The sequence below is a fragment of the Athalia rosae genome, chromosome 4 (genome assembly GCF_917208135.1).
Source record: "Athalia rosae chromosome 4, iyAthRosa1.1, whole genome shotgun sequence".
Classification (NCBI taxonomy): Eukaryota; Metazoa; Arthropoda; class Insecta; order Hymenoptera; family Athaliidae; genus Athalia; species Athalia rosae.
In genome coordinates this window covers 8,674,484-8,692,466 of record NC_064029.1, presented here as the reverse complement: position 1 = coordinate 8,692,466, position 17,983 = coordinate 8,674,484, and the positions used below count along the sequence as shown (strand labels likewise).

General features: G+C 39.1%; 3 protein-coding genes across 4 annotated transcripts; all 3 read right to left on the bottom strand.

Moving 5' to 3' along the window:
• Positions 1 to 2,155: 2,155 nt before the first annotated feature.
• Positions 2,156 to 4,103, bottom strand: LOC105684423. Its single transcript, XM_012397744.3, has 3 exons — positions 3,643 to 4,103; positions 3,181 to 3,532; positions 2,156 to 3,085 (listed from the first exon to the last, which is right to left on the bottom strand). The coding sequence occupies exons 2-3, from the start codon at positions 3,508 to 3,510 to the stop codon at positions 2,168 to 2,170; spliced, it is 1,248 nt and encodes a 415-aa protein (XP_012253167.2). The 5' UTR covers positions 3,511 to 3,532; positions 3,643 to 4,103; the 3' UTR covers positions 2,156 to 2,167.
• Positions 4,104 to 4,148: 45 nt separating this feature from the next.
• On the bottom strand, positions 4,149 to 6,182 carry LOC105684407. 2 transcript variants are annotated; one of them, XM_048654267.1, is made up of 3 exons: positions 5,896 to 6,182; positions 5,366 to 5,700; positions 4,149 to 5,292 (listed from the first exon to the last, which is right to left on the bottom strand). In XM_048654267.1, the coding sequence occupies exons 2-3, from the start codon at positions 5,669 to 5,671 to the stop codon at positions 4,390 to 4,392; spliced, it is 1,209 nt and encodes a 402-aa protein (XP_048510224.1). In that variant the 5' UTR covers positions 5,672 to 5,700; positions 5,896 to 6,182; the 3' UTR covers positions 4,149 to 4,389. The 2 variants fall into 2 exon arrangements, with proteins under 2 accessions (XP_048510224.1, XP_012253140.2); XM_012397717.3 differs by having other exon boundaries at positions 5,366 to 6,182.
• A 97-nt stretch (positions 6,183 to 6,279) lies between these two features.
• On the bottom strand, positions 6,280 to 17,950 carry LOC105684398 (EF-hand domain-containing protein D2 homolog). Its single transcript, XM_012397708.3, has 4 exons — positions 17,400 to 17,950; positions 8,423 to 8,570; positions 7,383 to 7,517; positions 6,280 to 7,304 (listed from the first exon to the last, which is right to left on the bottom strand). Exons 1-4 carry the CDS (start codon positions 17,564 to 17,566, stop codon positions 7,167 to 7,169), a joined length of 588 nt encoding a protein of 195 aa, XP_012253131.1. The 5' UTR covers positions 17,567 to 17,950; the 3' UTR covers positions 6,280 to 7,166.
• Between the last annotated feature and the right edge of the window lie 33 nt (positions 17,951 to 17,983).

Sequence of the window (17,983 nt, the reverse complement as noted above, 5' to 3'; positions counted from 1 at the left end):
TCAATAGAGCGTTCACGTACATATAAGTTCAACAATTATTTTTTCAAGTGAATATATGTAAATATATATTTTTTTGAAAATAAAAGTAAAGAATGATTGATCGATCTTGCGTTTTGTTGTGCAAGAATTTTACATATCATAACTACCTGTAAGTGCAGGAGGCGAGTTGAGCTAAAGTTAAAAGTTGCGCTGCAAGGTGCGTTGATAGAAGCAAAAAGAGAATAAACATATAGAAATAAAGATCAAAAAAAGAAAACGGTAAAAGACAGCAGATCGTTCATGCGACCACTCTGGGTATAATTACGTGTAAAAGTGACGGGGCTACTTCACCAATACCTGTGACCTAATCGTAATAAATGCATGCATGCCGGTTTATATTAATATACACATACTTACAAATCTATAATAATGTCACCTTCTAGATAGCTACATATGAGACACTGGTATACATTATGCGATATCTCCGGTAGATTGCTAGCGATTAAAAACTACGATAGCTTCCCTGTACCAACTAGTATAAAGTACCTTATTATACATATGATTATTTTTTAAAATTTACCGGCTACGAGGTATTATACCGCAATTTTACATTAGTTGGGGATATTAAATCGCGCGAGGACGTTGATATAATTATGTTTACAAATCGCATAATAACGTAGTCTAGAATGAATTATTTAGAATTTATTTATTTTTATTGAAATGAATGATCATTATTTTGAAACAAATCATATGCACACTGTACGTACATTCATAATTCTTCGTATTATGCAATATAATAATCATTAACCTGAACTTGCAGCATGTGCATTAATAAACAATTTTGAACAAATCATTGAATTTTGTCGTGAAGAGTCTGTATAATAGCTGATATTTAATAGTTGCGCGCGCAAGAATTATTGAATAGATTTATAGCTCCGCGGTCGCTATCGCCTTATCACTAAAAGGCAAGAAGGCATTATTTGTTCCGATAATATCGAGAGTATCGGAGCGTGATGGACGCGGGGGAAATTTTAATCGTTCATATATTCACAGACGGAAAACTTCCCCCGTAAAACCGAGATAAAACGATATGTCAAGCTATAGCCACGCGGTAAACTCTGATTCTAGTTCATCGTAAGGAGCCTGATTTCTTCAATATGTGCAGCACCGGTGCCGCCGGGAAAAGAAATTACGGAGATTTCAATTCCCGAAGGAATCACCAGCATGCGATTAGCGAGTGTATAGGCGATAGCTCTGGAGTGTATTATATTGTAACTTGTAAGCACTTAGATTCTTTTACTCATATGTTCCGGTAATTAAAGTAATTACATTGCTACAAAGGTATTATAATTGCAGTTACTTGTACCTGCGACCAAGTGACAAGTTGGCTCGGTAATTGATTGTTGACAATCAATTGTAGATAAAAGACTCACGCCTATGAATATCGCTGTATATGAAAGAGTGACCTAATTATAGCAAATAAATGTTTCCGTAAATCTATCGGAATTAAGTAATACTGAGCCTTTCGAAGGACGAAATCTATATGTATAAACATGATGTATATATAACGTATAACAAGTAGCGAAATGCTCTGCATCTGTACGTTCCTTAGTATAAGTATATATTATTTTTAAAAAGATGGTATGCGTTTGTAAAAAGTATATAACATAAAGTGTGAAGCATAATAGATGTACGCATACTTATGCCTGCAGTTGAGCACTTGGCTAATCGCGCGGCATTAAGTTCAACGCGGTGGTTCAAACTGAGCAAAAAGTTGAAGAAGACTGCCTTGAATTACTAAATAAGTTATTACATATTTGCTCGTAGTTCTTTACTGTATACTTCGTACAGCACCGAGAATCGCTTGACAATACTTTCACGTGTAATACGTTTAGCTTGTATAATATAATTTGAGTTGTAAATTATGTATAGAAACGTCGAGTCTCTGCACAGAATTTATCTGTATGCCAATATTGTAATCCGCAGCGCTAATTCAACGAGTCTGAAGCGTTTTAGAATATTGGGAAATGCGTTCGCGTTGATTTGCAGTTGAATAGGCGGCAAGACTCGCCGACTAAGCTACTTTATTACAAGATTGTGGCATAAGCATATAATGCAGTTCGTAAAAGAGGTGTAGTACGGCCGAACCCTTAAACGCAACGGGGGCTTGTATTTCATCAAATTTCTATTATTTTGAGGACTTAGGAGTGGGTTGTTTTTCAACCGGTTCCTTCATATCCATTAAAAGTTTAACCAGACACGAAATCTTAGAACTCTGATCAATACAAAGATTACCATTTTCAAATACCTTAAGTCCATCAGGTCCTTCAGTAAGTACCAAGTACTCATGAGTTGGAATAACAATTGTATCATTTGGCAAATTGTTGAATACCATAGCATCTAGAACTTGCTTGCGTAGATATTTTTCAACGTCATGTAAGGCCCTATTGATGTTACTAACTAACCGAAGACGAGTTAAATTTCCTTGTGATTTATTGGTATCGAAGTTTTTCAGCAAACTATCGACACTGTCCACTGATTCATTTAGGGATGGATCTCTTATTCTAGTAGGTGGCTGCTTGTGACCGACAGTGACGTTCGATTCTTTTTGAATCAAACATGGCGCTGTCTCATTGTTATTACCAGTTCTTGCTACTCTCATTTGACTGTCAGTACAATTAAGCGAATCTTCTGTTGTCGCAGGTTTTTTTTCAACATTCTGTGGCTTTTCACTGACAATTACACTCTTAGCAGGACTTACTTTGCATGACTCTACTACTAATCGCCTTTTACCATATATAGAAATTGGTTCAGGTACTAGTGGGAATCCCTCTAGTTTGTCGCACAAACAGAAGATATCACAGCTTTCGGTGGATGTTGGGTTGCCAGTGGATTCAAAGATTTCGTCAATCCCTACTGCTGTCATCAAAATTTGTAGTAACTTCTTAGTAGCCTCCAATTTTGCCTCAGCTTTACTATTGCCCTGGCCCGCAATACATACATATGAAAGTTGACAAATAGCTCTGACTTCCAGAGAGCTCATAGAACTCACAGGATATGTATACGTGTATTCAGGCTGTCCTAGGTTGTTCATTAGGCAAAGAGACTGCAAAAAAAATGTTTGGCTGTTCGATTTTGTGGCTGTGCTTAATAAAATTGAATGGTGAAATATTGAATATTGGAAAACTATAATATAGCCACCTGCAGGACAATCTGTATTCTCATGGGGTCGATGTTGACTTCACAGGTAGGACATATGAGCGAGTCAACAACTGGGTCATTGTCAACATTGTTCATGTACTTTTGCATGAAATGTACGGCTGCTTGGTGTTTGGCTTCTTGGCGTGTTTTACAGTAGAAACTATCTGCAAATAGCGCCAAGCCTTCTGGTACAATTGGGCAATTGACGCGCATTACGGTTTTGGTGCCTTCCCGTCCAGATGTTGAGGCTAATATCTCATACTCTGGGGTTACCTTGAACTTGCTCATCAAGTTATGCAATTGTCCCGCGGGCCATTGTTGTTCTCCCATTTTCCTTTATCCGAGTTCCACGCTGCCGGTCAAAAATAACATCGTTATAAGGAATAAAATGCAATCGGCTAGTCAGTAGCATTTACTGGAATTAAATAAGATCAATGATTAATAAATGGTAATTAGTTTTACGTTTGCCAAGTTTTCGAGAAATCAATCGCGTATAAATCCACACGAAGGTACGTACACCGTTCACGATCGAATTCTCAAAAAAAGCTCACGCGTGCTTTGACCACGACTAACGAATCGGATGGTGCTGCCAACTAGCGATCTAATCTTCTCCAAGTCTTTTCTAAATGCAAGACCGGAAAAGCTCACGGCGCGATCTGTTGTGGCAAATCGTTTTGGTGAACGGATGAAGGGAAATATAATTTCGATTTTCAAAAAAATAAGTTTCGAAATCACGTACCCATGGTAATTTTTAGTAATGGCGCTTTTCACTGGACTAAAACTGACGGAGTGCAGCACTCTCTGTCCTCATTCTTTCCAAAAAGAGAAAGATAAAACTACACTCAGTGCACACTCATTGCAGCCAGTGAAAAACGCGATTAGATTTATGGTTTTTTTGTGAATCACTGCGCGCTATAAATAAATGTTACTTTTGAATAATTTAACTGAAACTTTCATTTATTTAGGGCGTTACAAGCAAAAATAAATCAAATAGCTCAATACAGCTTGTTGGTGAAAAACTAAAAAAACTTAGGTATAAACATGAGGTCGGAGATGCCAGCTGGGCAGTAAAGCCTAGTTGGCTAAGGGTGACAATAAAAGTATTTATCTGGTTAATATTATTTGATTTGCATTTTACGTCACTGCGTAACTTCTGTTAGTCATTGATGGATTCAAAAACTTAAATTACAGTGGAACTCTTACTCTCAGCTATTCTTTGAAAAAGTTATCCTCACCACCATAAAGTAACTGTTCATTGAAATCTTGCAAAATTTTAGTGAAACACATGATTGCGATAGTTGGATCTATAGCCTGATCTGTAAGTTTGTTGGTATCTGCAAATATTTTGTATGGCGAGCTACCATTGAAGAGTACTTCGAACTTTTGACCCAGAACCAAAACTGTTTTTTGTTCAAAAGCATCACGTGACACTAAAGATTCTACAACTTGCTCATACAGTTGCCGCTCAACATTTTCTAAAGTCTCTTTGATTTGGCTGGATGTATGTTTGTGTGACTTGTTAAGATACATTTTTTCTTTTATACCATCACCATAGACCGATGAATCATGTAATGATCTGCTGTTATCTTTTGCTGTAATTGGTTTGCAGTCATTGGCTAATTGTAAGTCTGTCAGCTTGCTATTCAAAGTTGAAACAACTAGGCGTTTGTTAGAGTTCTCATCCTTCTTGCAAAATTGACTCTCCTGAATATGCCTTCTTATCTGTTCAATTTTTTTTACTTTTTTTTGCAACTGAGGGTTGGCCACAGTTTCAGCACAAGGGAAGGAGTCTGAATTTAATTTACCAATTATGCTGATAGGATTTTCCAGCTGTGGCATTTTTAAACCTTTAATCAGGCAAATCTCATTGGTCTTCAGTACATGTAACTCGGAGGATTCAAAGATTTCGCTAAGTGCAACTTCTTTCATTAGCATCTGTATCATCTTAGTCGTAGCGTCTTGCTTTGCCAATGCTTTTGTTTTACCTTCTCCTTGGACGCTTATTTTCGAAATTCTACACTCAACCAAAAAAATTGAAGAGTGCAGTGAACCAATTTTGGCTTGTTCTTCTTTATATAGCGGCTTACTAAAATTGTAAGTCAAGCAAAGTTCCTGTAACAAAAATCAGCAATTGCAATCGATCTCATATCTGTTCTTGAAATTGATTTCGTGCGTGTTTGCTTACATGTAGTATTACGTGATGATAAGCAGGGTTGACATTGATTGTGCAAATAGTAGTTATGGAATTTTGAAAGCTGATTCCACAATATTTTTGCAAAAATTCCTGGGCTGCTAGACATCTTGCTTTTTTTTTTGAAAGGCCGATGCCAATGGCCAAAAACTTATCATCATGAGGTGGAAGAGGGCAAGTAACATGCGCTGTGAATCTTGGAATCTTAGATGAATTATTCTCAGTTATCACAAATTCCGGTACCCTTCCAATTTTCGCCATCAGCTCATATAGTTTTGAAATTGGCTGAACTGAGCTCATATTGTTTTACAGTTACTAATCTCGTAAACCTGTGAGATCAGTTGCAATTGTTGATTGTTACTCAGGAAGTTTGAATAATATCAAACATGAATGGCAAATTATTATTTTAGACGAAATTATGGTCACTTGACAACAGATGTATGCTTTCTTTACTATTCTATGGTTAGGTCGTTCATAGAACTTTTTTTCTACTGTTACTACCTCGAAAAAGTTGTACCGCTCACCTCTGGTTATGCACACGTGAATAACTCATAACAGCGGCTCCCGCCTCTGTGTCGCTACTTTTTCAGGAATCCCCAATCCTAGCAAAGGTCCTATGTCTCTATCGCTATCTGCCATCTTTGGGACAAAGTTATTTTCACGATTTGGTAGGTAACTCCGGAACAATCACTCGGCTGTCGAGTTGGTAGAGCACTGTAAGCCAACTAAATTATCCATACAACAATCAACAATATTTATTATCATTTGGTACGTTTACTCAATGGTATTACCGATCAAGCCGTTGAAGCACTTTAATCGTCTTGGGTTGCAGTTATTAATTGTAGCTAATAAAGGGAAAACTGTAAATGAAGGAGCTCTGACAAATTCACATCTGTGATACATACATATACATAAACATTAATCATATATTTTATTTACAGTACAACAACACATGGTCAATATTTTTTCATAAAATTAAACATTTAATAATAATAGTACAAACAATAATATTAATGACAATTACTGATGTTTGTAAAGGTTTGGCATTATTTGCGCTGATACAGGATTGCAATCACTACTTCTTGTTTCATAAATTGCTAATATCTAATGTTAGTCGTACATATTTATTTTCATCGCCAAGCGGTACATAAATAGATTAAATGCACATCTCGACCGCGACACACCTATTTCGATTATCGTCAGTAGTTTTTGTCACCTAATTTAATTCTAATGTAATCTTATATCGCTAATACCTATGTTTTACTGTAGTCTAAAGTATTATAGTGCACAGCAACAATTACAATAGTAACGCGTAACCGCATTCCGTAATCGTTCCCGCCGAATTTTGGTCCTAAAATATTTTTCTCGCTTTTTTTTTCCGTTTCATTTGTGTATAAATATGTCTATCGTATACTCTCTATGTTATAATTATAAAGCATAACAATTTTGTCAAATATCTTTCTCTCTTAAAATACAACTTTAAGTTATCTTACTGACGGTTGTCTCTAACTTTGCGCAAGATGCAATTTAAAGTTAAATTTTTTCTCCAATAATGTAATGAAGTTTGACATGGAAAGAAACATCTGAATCTCATACGACACAAAGAATTATCAATACGCGATACGTAACTTTTCTAATTCACACAAGTTGTTTATAAGCATAGTTATAGATATATGTAGATATATAACGTACTTCGACTCTGTACAGCTCTCTTTACGTCCGAGAATTTTTGTATTATTCTGTGCTATGTCTTGCGAAGCGTTTCTTTTTTTATCATAACGACGGGAACGATATACTATTGATTACCGAAGAGAGCAGCTTTCTCGCGAAATTGTGCTCGTCGCTCTGCTCGTTCCTCTTCTTCCCGTTTACGCGCTTCCTGTTCCATCCGAATTTCACTCTCAAATTTATTGGATTTGCGGAGCTCATCGATCTGTGTGATAGAAAGGAAGAACTAATTTTCTATTCTTACACAATTCATAAATACTGTGATATATTTTCCGCGTTGTACCTTTGCTTCAAAAAAGTTCTTGGCACCATTTACTCCAACTTCGTCAACGTCAATTTCAGTCAGTCTTGCAAGCTGTCCCAGACCGGAACCTTGTTCAAGTTCACCCGCACGAGCCTTCCGGTAGATGAGGAGGAACTGAAATTATAAACAACAATGAAACCAGCTTCACTATAAAACGAGAAAGAACCATGCAGCGTAAAGACGAGGTCGAACGTAACAAGCGTACGTTAAATAAAGGCGGAGAAGCTTCTACTCCAAACGTTTTTCCCTCGTTTCTCCTTTCTCGAATCCGACCGCAAGTAGTCAGCGTTTCGCAAAATTAGCAAAATTCCAACAAAAGAATCGTCGGTGAACAGCAGAATACGAATTCATTATACAACTTGGATACACATAATGCTCAGTTCATATAGGCAGAAATATCTCCGTGTCTGATTCACCGTCAGCGATATTTTATTATTTTTTTCTTCTCTTCTTTTTTTTTTTGTTGGTTTATTTCGTCGCAGCACGTGGGCTGTGAAATATTTGCCGGGATACGATTTGCACGCGATTTAAATTTTTCATAACTTTACGAGCCGGTGAATCACGGCCCCCAGCTGCAGTAGTAGGGTATACGTATGTTTCACGGTGAAACTATTCCATAATAATATCTGTATTACGCCTAAAAATCCGAAAAAACTTTCGAAATCGAATTCCTCTGTCGCAAATTGTCTCATTACATATTTACGGGTTACCTATACCCCTAAATACATCACGCGCTATTGCTCAACCGAAGTTGAGTCTATATAACGTGTATAAATTTTTGCTTATTTACAACGACGTGTACGTATAAGGTGGGTTGCGATATCCAGGTTGTTGCCCGAAGAACTGCGGCGAATCCGCACGGTTAGTTGATGCCCACTGACTCGAAAGCTTCCGTATATAAATTCAGCGAGTGTAGCATCAGAGCAGATAGAGACGCGAAAGATTCTTGAGCGAAAAATGCGATTTTGCTAGTCCTCGATTAAGAAATGAATAAAAGGAAACTAAAATATTTAAAGCACCTCTCGGAATGAGATGCGGTTGTCACCGTCCTCGTCGACCTCCTGGATCATCGCTTTGAGTCCAATGTGCGTTTGAGGTGCTCCCAGGACCTCCATCATTCGTTTCAGTTCTGTGAGATCGAGAAAACCGTCACGACCATCGTCGAATCTGCAATTAAAAAAAAAAAAAAAATGTAATATATATTAATATAAATTTTATCCGAGAGATTTGAGCGAATATTTTATGTACAAATGATCGTCGTATGTACGGAGCGGCGAGAGTTGTTCTAAATTCTCGCGATAATTTTAATCCACGCAATACGTATAATAATATCATCCGATTAGGTGATGTAGGCTATAATACATCGATCGCTAAGAGTCAAAGAATTAGAAACCTTCCGCAGCAATCGATTACCCGTGTTATCGAGCTCTTTTTATCCGCTTCGCCATCATCATAAGCTCACTGTAAATCAGTTGCTCGTTGCGCACAGTTCTTGGTCCCTCGATTTATTTTCACCCTTTCGCTCGACTAGAACCGCGTCTGCTATAGATGAATTGTAAAACAGTTTAATCCATCTGCACGGTCATCGTCCTATTGTATCCATCTATACCTGTATCGTTCGAGTGTCTATTTCGTTCATAATCTTAAACGCTGTTCTGACCGCTGTCAACTAAAATACGACTTAAATTTACCGCACACATTCAAAGATAGTTTAATGTAACCTGTAGCACCCACATACGCGTTGACCGTGACGTTGGATACGTTTATCCGATAAGAGTAGGTACATATATCGTACGCGATTCAGGATTCAGAACGTATCCACGACGATCTAATTTTAAGTGAAAAACAGAGTTCTCATTCGAAGATTCGTAAATTAGTGAAAATAATCTCTGCAAAGCATCCCGAATTTTTCAATATTTCAATTACTTAATTATTCTCTCATTAATATATAATATCATGATACACGCGAAGGAGATGAAATTACACCGTAACACAACATGATCTTCACGGGTCGTGTTCGGTGACCTTGGTACAAAGATGCCGAGGAGTCTGTTCGTATCGATTTGCACGCGGAGTTTTGTATGTGCGACCCGCGAACGGTGCGTCGGAGTGTCGGTATAGTATAATGCCTATACCTATTGAATTAACTATTCCCATATTCGAAGGCAATTAATTATTTTCCACGATCGTCTAAGCGACTCGCGCAATATAATATGTCAACGGTTCGTCCGTCGTCGAACTTCGTCGTCTCGTCATATTGATTAGGATCTGGACCACTCTTATTTTATGGTACGTGGCGGCGCGACGTATCTATGGCGGGGGTAAAAATTAGCTTACTTGCAAAAATTTACGGACGAAAAACTAACGGAAAGTAAAGAAAATTGTTACGGAATGAGACTTCCTGCTTACAATTAGTTTCTTAGAGTTTAAGAAGAAAAAACCCTCTGCGCATCGACCATATCCCGAATACCGTGATTTTGTTACGTAATGATATTGAATAGGAGCGAATTATTCGCAATTCGTAATCAGGCATACCCTAGACGACGTAATAACCGGGAGATACGGAAGGACAATCTGCAGATTTATTTTTATCGAACCGCAGCCGAGTTCTTTCGCTGTGCAAAGTAATTGAAAAAATGACGTCACCAACCATCGCCATTTCGATTTAAAATTTTACTTGCTCTTACCTTTCCTCTTGAGAAGTTGATAAATTATCGATTTCTAATTTTTTTATTTTTCAATGCACCGTCTGAGTAGGGTGGGAATCATTTCGAGTTCGGATTATTCTCCTTCTTTCTGGGCCCAGCAAAATAATGATGCTAATAATAATGAGAATAAAAGGATGAGAGAAAGAAATAAACTACGCCACGATGACGCAAACCCGTAGCCATATAGAAGATATCGTCGCATACAAATGTATCTCGTTTTATCTTATTTACAATTCACCTTAGCGACGTTATTATCCCCCGCAAATCTCCCCCCCCTGTACAGCATCAGTTAGCGGCCCTCGGGTCTGTCGCAGATCATTGCTGCGCCATCTTGCCGTGAAATGGATGCGGATAAGAAAAAATAATAAAACGAAAAAGTAATAAAAACTAACAGGAGGGAAAAAAGGAAGACGGACGAAAGGCCCGAAAGGGTGACCAAATTATTTACGATCCGGTACACAATACACTGTGACGCCGTTAGTGCTGCTGTCGTTTTGGTCGCAGAATGCTTCGAACATCGCAGCGATGCCCTTTAAGATTTTTATCTCGCGTGCAGCTCCTTTAAATGGTTATAGATATATCTCATCCGCACGGTTTGCAGAAATCTCTTTTCGGAGTAACGCAATTTAGCCCTGCACTCCGGCAGATATTGGCTGTCTAGACGCGGACGGATACGGTGTTCAATTTATCTTTAAAGATTTTTCTCCCACTCCAGGTCTGCAGTCAACGAAAACTCATCTGCAGTCGATTTTGGCGACTGCATGTAAACGAAACGGGAGAAGATATATAAAAAGTTTATAGAATCAAGCGATGAAGTTTATACTTTGTCAGAGACGTGTTAAAAGAAGAGCCTTCTCAGCCGGTTTTCATACATACAACGGACGTTCGCTCGATAAAACGGAACGCAATTTCCGAATGTCAAAGGTCAGGGTCGCGGAGCTCTGGTTCTCTTACAAGTAGGCGTTAAGCGTGTGGTGTGTTTGAAATTTCCTCAATGCGGTACGATAGCAGCCATGGAGTCACCTCGATTTTTGGGTCAGCCGGAAGTAATGTATATACGATATCGAATATCGATTAGCCATATCGAGCGCAGTATCTTTTATTGCAACATAAATCTATCGGATTTATTTCACTTCGGAATAATATGCAGCAGGCTGCGAAGGTCGATCGTTATTGTTACGATGTTCCTGCAGCGGAAGAGCGCGCAGGTTGATTATTTTCACGATCAAAGTTCCGCATTGCGAGTATTTCGTGTATTATATACGCTGCAATCTTAGGTGCCTGAGATATATTCAGCAGGAATCGACGGTGATATTTATTATACTTCTACCTCGTTGGGGTTGGCGGACAATTTTCAATATGCAATCGCCTGTTCTCATACGCGTGTACAGAAACGATAATTATTTAGCGTGAAAAGAGAACGCGCGAAATAGTTCATCTGGAATGGCCGCATAAGAAATTCGGTCAAGGCAAACTCTGCAGGCTATAGTATACACATACGTGTAAGTTTACTATACGCATTCGTTATCTCTTTGACTTTACCGCGCGCGTTTATTAATAGTAGAACATGAAAGTGAATAAATGTTCCTTTTCTCATCCATCCTCCTCAGTTGAAATCTTTAACGCCTGATCGGGACACTCTTTCGTTTATTTTCTACTTTTACGGTTATAACTGCGTTAGCCTGATGCAAAGCATTTTTAGAACTTGCGTTATAAATTTATCGACGATACGAATTGCAATGCTTCTTCTTCTTCCGTTGAATACTCGCTCGTTACGTTATACCTTTCGTCGATATACTCGGTGCATATAGCTTCCAATTAATTCACGTTTCTCTTTCGAGTATCGGACGTGTTGCGTATAGGTAGAATATATATTTATATACTTATGAGTACACGCTCGTGTATCACATAAGTGAAACTGACTCCAGCAACGATCGACGAGGGAATTCCGCTTTGCGGGAAAACTTGTACGGTATACATGTATACATATATCCACGTACGGGTTGCAGGTTTTTTCCTTTCTTTTTTTTCTTATTTTTTTTTTTTCTTCATTATACGCGATATTCTTCTTGTTTGTCTTCATAGGTATACAGTACCAGCTATGGAATACGTGCGCACAGTCGGCTAACTGGAACCTCTGCAACCGAATCGATCGAATAAACGAACCGCATGGAATCGAAGCTCGGGTCTGGCAATAATCCGAATAGAAAGCGCGGCGATATAGTTACCGGAAGTCGGATTACCGGTATAAAAAAAAAATAATATATCGATTTGAAAATATTGCGCACCGTTTCGTTATGCATATCTGCAATAATTAAAATAGAACGTTGCCCTTTCCTTGCGCTGGCCGAAAATTTTATTCGTACACGAAATATACGATAACTTTCTCAACGATCAGCGGCTGCCCCGGAGGCGCGACCGAATTCGCTCCTCTTTACCGGAGCTGTCGGATCCCACAGGAACCGGCTAAAGTATAACGAGGGAGCGCAAAAATAGCCCGGGCGACGCGTCCCGGCGACCCCATGCCGGGCGGCGCGGGAGGTGAAATTATTCCTATAAACATACGTTAACCTGCACGTTCTAGTGAACTTTGAAAATGCAGAGCGCGGGGCCCTCCATGCAGTTTCTCAATCGTCGAACATTACGGGATCGAACGGCTTCGAATAGTCCGCAGGTTTCCGCTCGATCCCATTTCGATCGGCGATTGAAATTGCCTGGAAATCTGATCATCGATGATTAACCTCCTGCGACCCTCATACCGTCGCGGACGGCAGACATTGCATCCAATTTGTAATCACGATGTCCATTAGCGATGGCCAGTCGTACAATATCGGGAATCTCTAATTGCGCGAGCAAAGTGATTAAACTTTTTTCATTTAATAGTATTCGAATCACCTGTCGATACATTATGATAATTTAAGCACCGTCGAGGTACGACGGTATGAATGAATATACGTATACGGCAATTTACTAAATAACTTCGACGTCGCGATCATTGATGTAGTTGACTCGATCAAAGTCTGCTGCGCTATAGTTGTATAGTATAGAGGAGTTTAGTTTACGAATCACGCATATTAATAGCAGCTGTATAAAGTGTCATGGATTCTTGACAACGCATGTTATACGTATAATGTACGCTGATTGTCATTCGGGCAGCGATTTTGTTAGGCCATTAAAGTAGTATAACGGATCGCATTGAATAACGCTATAAAGCCGAAGGAGTTGAAAGCTCGTCGTCGTTTGTTTTATGTGTACAACTCTCGGCTTAGTTTTTGCCGAATGCGATGAGAATTTAGTTCTTCGATCGACCGACGAACAATCACTTTTTCCGTCAATGGGAATGCAGACGAGAGAGAGACGATCCTCGTCAACGGATCGTTTGAATCAGCGTTTCTTGAACCCTTCGTCCTTGATACGTGCGGGATAAGCTTCTGGCGATTATTCCTCTTGACGATATTGCTGTCCCAACCATTTCGGAGCACGATCCTATAGGAGATCGTCGAGGAACACTCGATACAACGACGGTTTCGTGTTACAAGACTTAATCCGGGGGGAAGAGATAAACTTTTATCCGGGAAAAAATGGATATAATTTCTTTTTAACCATCTCAATTTTTTACAGGACTTTGGCCGAGTATTAATTTTGTATACCTCACTCGTTCTCGTTCGCCGTCAATTGTGGGCTACGGTTTTGCAATTTGTGGTTTAAAAATTTTTCAAATTATTTATATTCCACAGCGATATAATTCACGTCTTCATTTGCACATGAATAGGATAACAATAAAAAAAAATACATATTCCTTGTGTTATATTCAGAGTGGCACGTTTGTCAAAAGGCTGTAGCTCGGTTCTTTAGAAACTGAATGGTAAAGCGAAGTAACGTATAGTCGTAAAGTTATTCAAATCCGAAAAATGCATCAAACATAAGCATCAAAAATCAGGGTGAGAAATTTCGAACCGAAATCTAGCTGCAATTATTCATTTTCACTTAATATGAGATAATCATGTTACAATATCTACGATAAAAAATCTCTCGGCTGCGACGTACAGTACCCTACGGTTGTCAGCGTGATTATTGGTTTACCATTTTTGCTCTGGCGCCTTATTTATGAAATTGAGGTCAGAGCAGGAAGTGACGCGCAAAAACAAAAGCCACATCCGACATCCGAGTAGATGATATACAGTTCACAATTCCATATCGTAAAGATATCTCCTCTGAATACACCTAATCACTCACATATTATTATTTTTTTTTTCCCACCGAACTGCAGAATGGATGTCGACGTTTCATCTATATTTTCGTGTAAAGATAGAATAGCGTACATAGAGTTTTTGATGTCAACGAGATGAGCCTACATAACGTATACCGTAAGAATCTCAGGAAAGTGAACAACATAGGGAACTCATGAGCGCGAGAGAGAGCTTATGGAAGTTCCGTGAGTGCGAGACAGACAGACTGCCTGCCCCTCCGTTGCCTTCGAGTCCCCACTCCGCCAAATTGTAAACAGACCATCGCTAGAGCTGTCATCTAAGTAAGCGCGTTCGGGTTGAGAGTGTTTTTCTCTCACAATTGATAAAACAAAAACCATTAGCATCAATATGATTGACTTTGTTCCTTTGAATATTAAAAAATTTTCAAAAAAGTTCCCAATTCAAAATGAAGGTTTTCTCATGAAAATATAATTTTTTTTTTGTTAATGTAAATGTATTTAAATCTTTAATGATTCTAATTACAATTATTAATACTTATTATTCTTGATATCACAGACTTTTTTTTATTGATTTTCTTTAAACAGGCTATCACAGCTCTAGCGATAGTCTGTTTACAATTTGGCGGAGTGGGGACTCAAAGGCAACGGAGGGGCAGGCAGTCTGTCTGTCTCGCACTCACGGAACTTCCATAAGCTCTCTCTCGCGCTCATGAGTTCCCTATGTTGTTCACTTTCCTGAGATTCTTACGGTATATATATATATGTATATCATATATGGAAGGGAGTTCGATATAATAGTTCAATAGGTATACGAGCGTCGGAGAACAAACTGTATACGTGTTGAACTATGTAATACATAAGTGTGTGCCACGGTGCAGCGTTGATTATTAATAATAACGAAAATGTTATAAATCGTGAAGAGCGAAAGGGAAATAGCGATTGGGATCGAAGGGTCGAATTATTGTGATCCGGATGGTTCACTGGTGTAACAATCTACACTTGGATAACGTTATCAAGAGTTCCCTACAAACTGCTGATACAGATGGATAATAATTATCGTCGATAAGTTAAATCGAAATAATCTTGGAAATCTGTAAATAATATCCTCCACGTACGTATATTTTATGTACGTTGTTGCTGCGGACTGATTAATGGCGTTGTGGCAAAGACTGAGGAGAGCCGGGCACGGGTCTTTATAAGGTCTACCTGTAGCTGGAAATATGTGGAACGAAAAATGAGGCACTCTCGGCTGTTCAGGGTCCAGGTCGGCGTCACAGTGCAGCCGCAGAGTGCGGAGAACGTTATAAGAGAGATCCCGAGGTCGGAGACGTCCACCCGCGGGCAGCGCGCTGCATCAGAAAACCCAGAGTCTGGAGCGTGTCTTGAGTCCCCCCCCCGTTTCTTTTTTCTCCTTTCTTTTCTTTATTCTACCTTTATCTCTTTCTTTCTCTCTCATTCTTCGGACTTCGTACGTATACGTGTATATACGGCTATTTTTTTTTTTTTCTTATTATTTATTTTATTTCATTTCTTTTTTCATTTTGCACTCGGTATTTTGAACCGACCGCGGTGTGGCGACGTCGAGGTCTAACAATGCGGCAAAAGGTTGGGCGCTAGTCAGGTACCACTCGGGAACGTATAAGCTGGTTGGAGAGTAGATGGACCACAAGAAGAACGCGTACGTCGCTCTTGTTTTATTTTTCTACCTGATGTACGGGGTAACGAAAAAAAAAAAATATTTGAGGAAAAGAATGGAATTTAATACACCTACCTAAATCCGATACTACTTTCATTTTTGTCAGAGCCGACGCACGCAGGATAGCGGACAATCCGAATTCAACAATGAACGTTCGACTCGCGTCGTACCGATTAGACGGGCGCGTAGACTCGGTACAATACGAACGTTAGATAAGTTTGAAATTTCAACAGATAAGATAGCAAAATCGTGGTCTTCCTCTCGTGGCCACGGTTGGATGACAATTTTATAATTCCGTGCGTGTATTTCATGAGAAAATGAAATCGCACGGAAAACCAAAGTTCCCGGATGAAAAGTATTCGCGATATCCGAGTTCGAATGCACGCTGTAACGTCCCACTGCACATGTGCAGATTCTTCGTTAATTGCAAATGTATACATGTGTATATTACACCGTTGCTAGGCGCATATTCGCTCAAACGGCGACCTTTGACCTCTGCCAATGTAATTCAATTCGCCGCTGGTCTTCCCACCTGTACACGATGTTCGATCAATCGAGCTAAAATTTTTTTCATCACGTTTTGTTAAAATTAAAACCCATCGCTGCATCGAAGATACGTGTGTCATGATACATGCGATAGATAATTAATGTATGCGAACCGTTAACTGGGGACAGAAAAGGTCAAGAAACTGTTCAAAAATTTTGCGCTCAACATTCCGTACATTAATGGTGTGAAGCAAATTTGAATTTGAAAGGAAAAAAAATTTGACCGGTCGGTTGACCGATACCGCGATTTATTGAGGTGCACCTGTTTCATTACCTTGCTCCTAGCGTTCATAATTCGGCGAATATAAAATTCTCATCCAATTAATTGGAATCGAATTATTTAATCATCTGCACGATGATGTAACCGTATGTGACGTAAATTATTTAGCGTGTAGATTAACGTTTCGACGAATTTTTTACGGTACATAGACGATAGTGTACGTGTTACACATTTCAACGTGAACTAGATTATTAAAATCTTCGCCAATCGCGATAATGTAAACATTCACGATACAGACCAGCGGCATGTGATTGCTTACGTTCATACGAGTAACGAGAGCCAGCGACCTACATCTATAAATTTTCGTTTAAAATTCATTTACAAATTATCTCAAGACTGTAAATATACATAAAGTTGTACGCATTTGAAACGTGGATTCTCCTCTCTCTCGCTGTTTCATGAGAAAAAAGAAGAGAGGGAAAAAGCAACTTGCAAATAATCGCGATAGTTCGTCTGCTCAGCCCAAGCATACGATCGTTTCATTGATAAAAGTAACGATGGGATGGAACAATTATTGTGAATTAAGATTAGGAAGTATTTCGAAGTACTGGCTCACCTGTTGAAGGTCTGCTCGTACTGCTTGATCTCGCGCCTCGTGAGTTCGTGAAATTCGGTATAAACGTTGACGAATTTGTATTCCTTCTTGACCTCTTTGCCCTCCTCGAGATCCTCGTTGATTTTTTGCCTCCTGTTCAAAAGGTTGCTCAATTCCGCGTCTGCCATTTCTAACACGTCGTCGTATTTATCGCAGTCTTCGATCGATCGGAAACAAGACTATTGATCGATGTCAATTTTTCAAAAAACGAAGAATAAAAAAACTATGAAAAATACCCAGTTGCTGAGGTATTTTGTAAAAAAGTCGGAGATTATCCAGCTGGACGACCGATATCTTTCGCGTTATCCTACGTTGCGAAGAAAGAAGTCGTCTTACAAAAACAATAACGATGATAACACAATAACAACTCGCACGTGTTCACGGAGCAGCGGTTGCGCGTGGACTAAACAAACTTGGGTGTATTCTTCGGCTTGATTTCCTTCTCTCGCGTCCCGCCGCGGTCTCAGGTTCTCCGGGCATGCGCAGGTTAATGTGCGATTGGATCAATTCAAAAGCGTTTTCTTCACCTTCTTTTTCTTCGATTT

Bases quoted from the DNA above. Each gene is read 5' to 3' on its own strand.
- LOC105684407 (XM_012397717.3), bottom strand. From the start codon at position 5,671: ATGAGCTCAGTTCAGCCAATTTCAAAACTATATGAGCTGATGGCGAAA. The intron at 5,293-5,365 runs GTAAGCAAACAC...TTTTTGTTACAG, and splicing joins ATCATCACGTAATACTACAT to GAACTTTGCTTGACTTACAA.
- LOC105684423 (XM_012397744.3), bottom strand. From the start codon at position 3,510: ATGGGAGAACAACAATGGCCCGCGGGACAATTGCATAACTTGATGAGC. The intron at 3,086-3,180 runs GTGGCTATATTA...TTTTTTTTGCAG, and splicing joins GAATACAGATTGTCCTGCAG to TCTCTTTGCCTAATGAACAA.
- LOC105684398 (XM_012397708.3), bottom strand. From the start codon at position 17,566: ATGGCAGACGCGGAATTGAGCAACCTTTTGAACAGGAGGCAAAAAATC. The intron at 8,571-17,399 runs GTGAGCCAGTAC...TTTTAATTGCAG, and splicing joins TACGAGCAGACCTTCAACAG to ATTCGACGATGGTCGTGACG. The intron at 7,518-8,422 runs GTGCTTTAAATA...TTATAATTTCAG, and splicing joins ACCGCATCTCATTCCGAGAG to TTCCTCCTCATCTACCGGAA.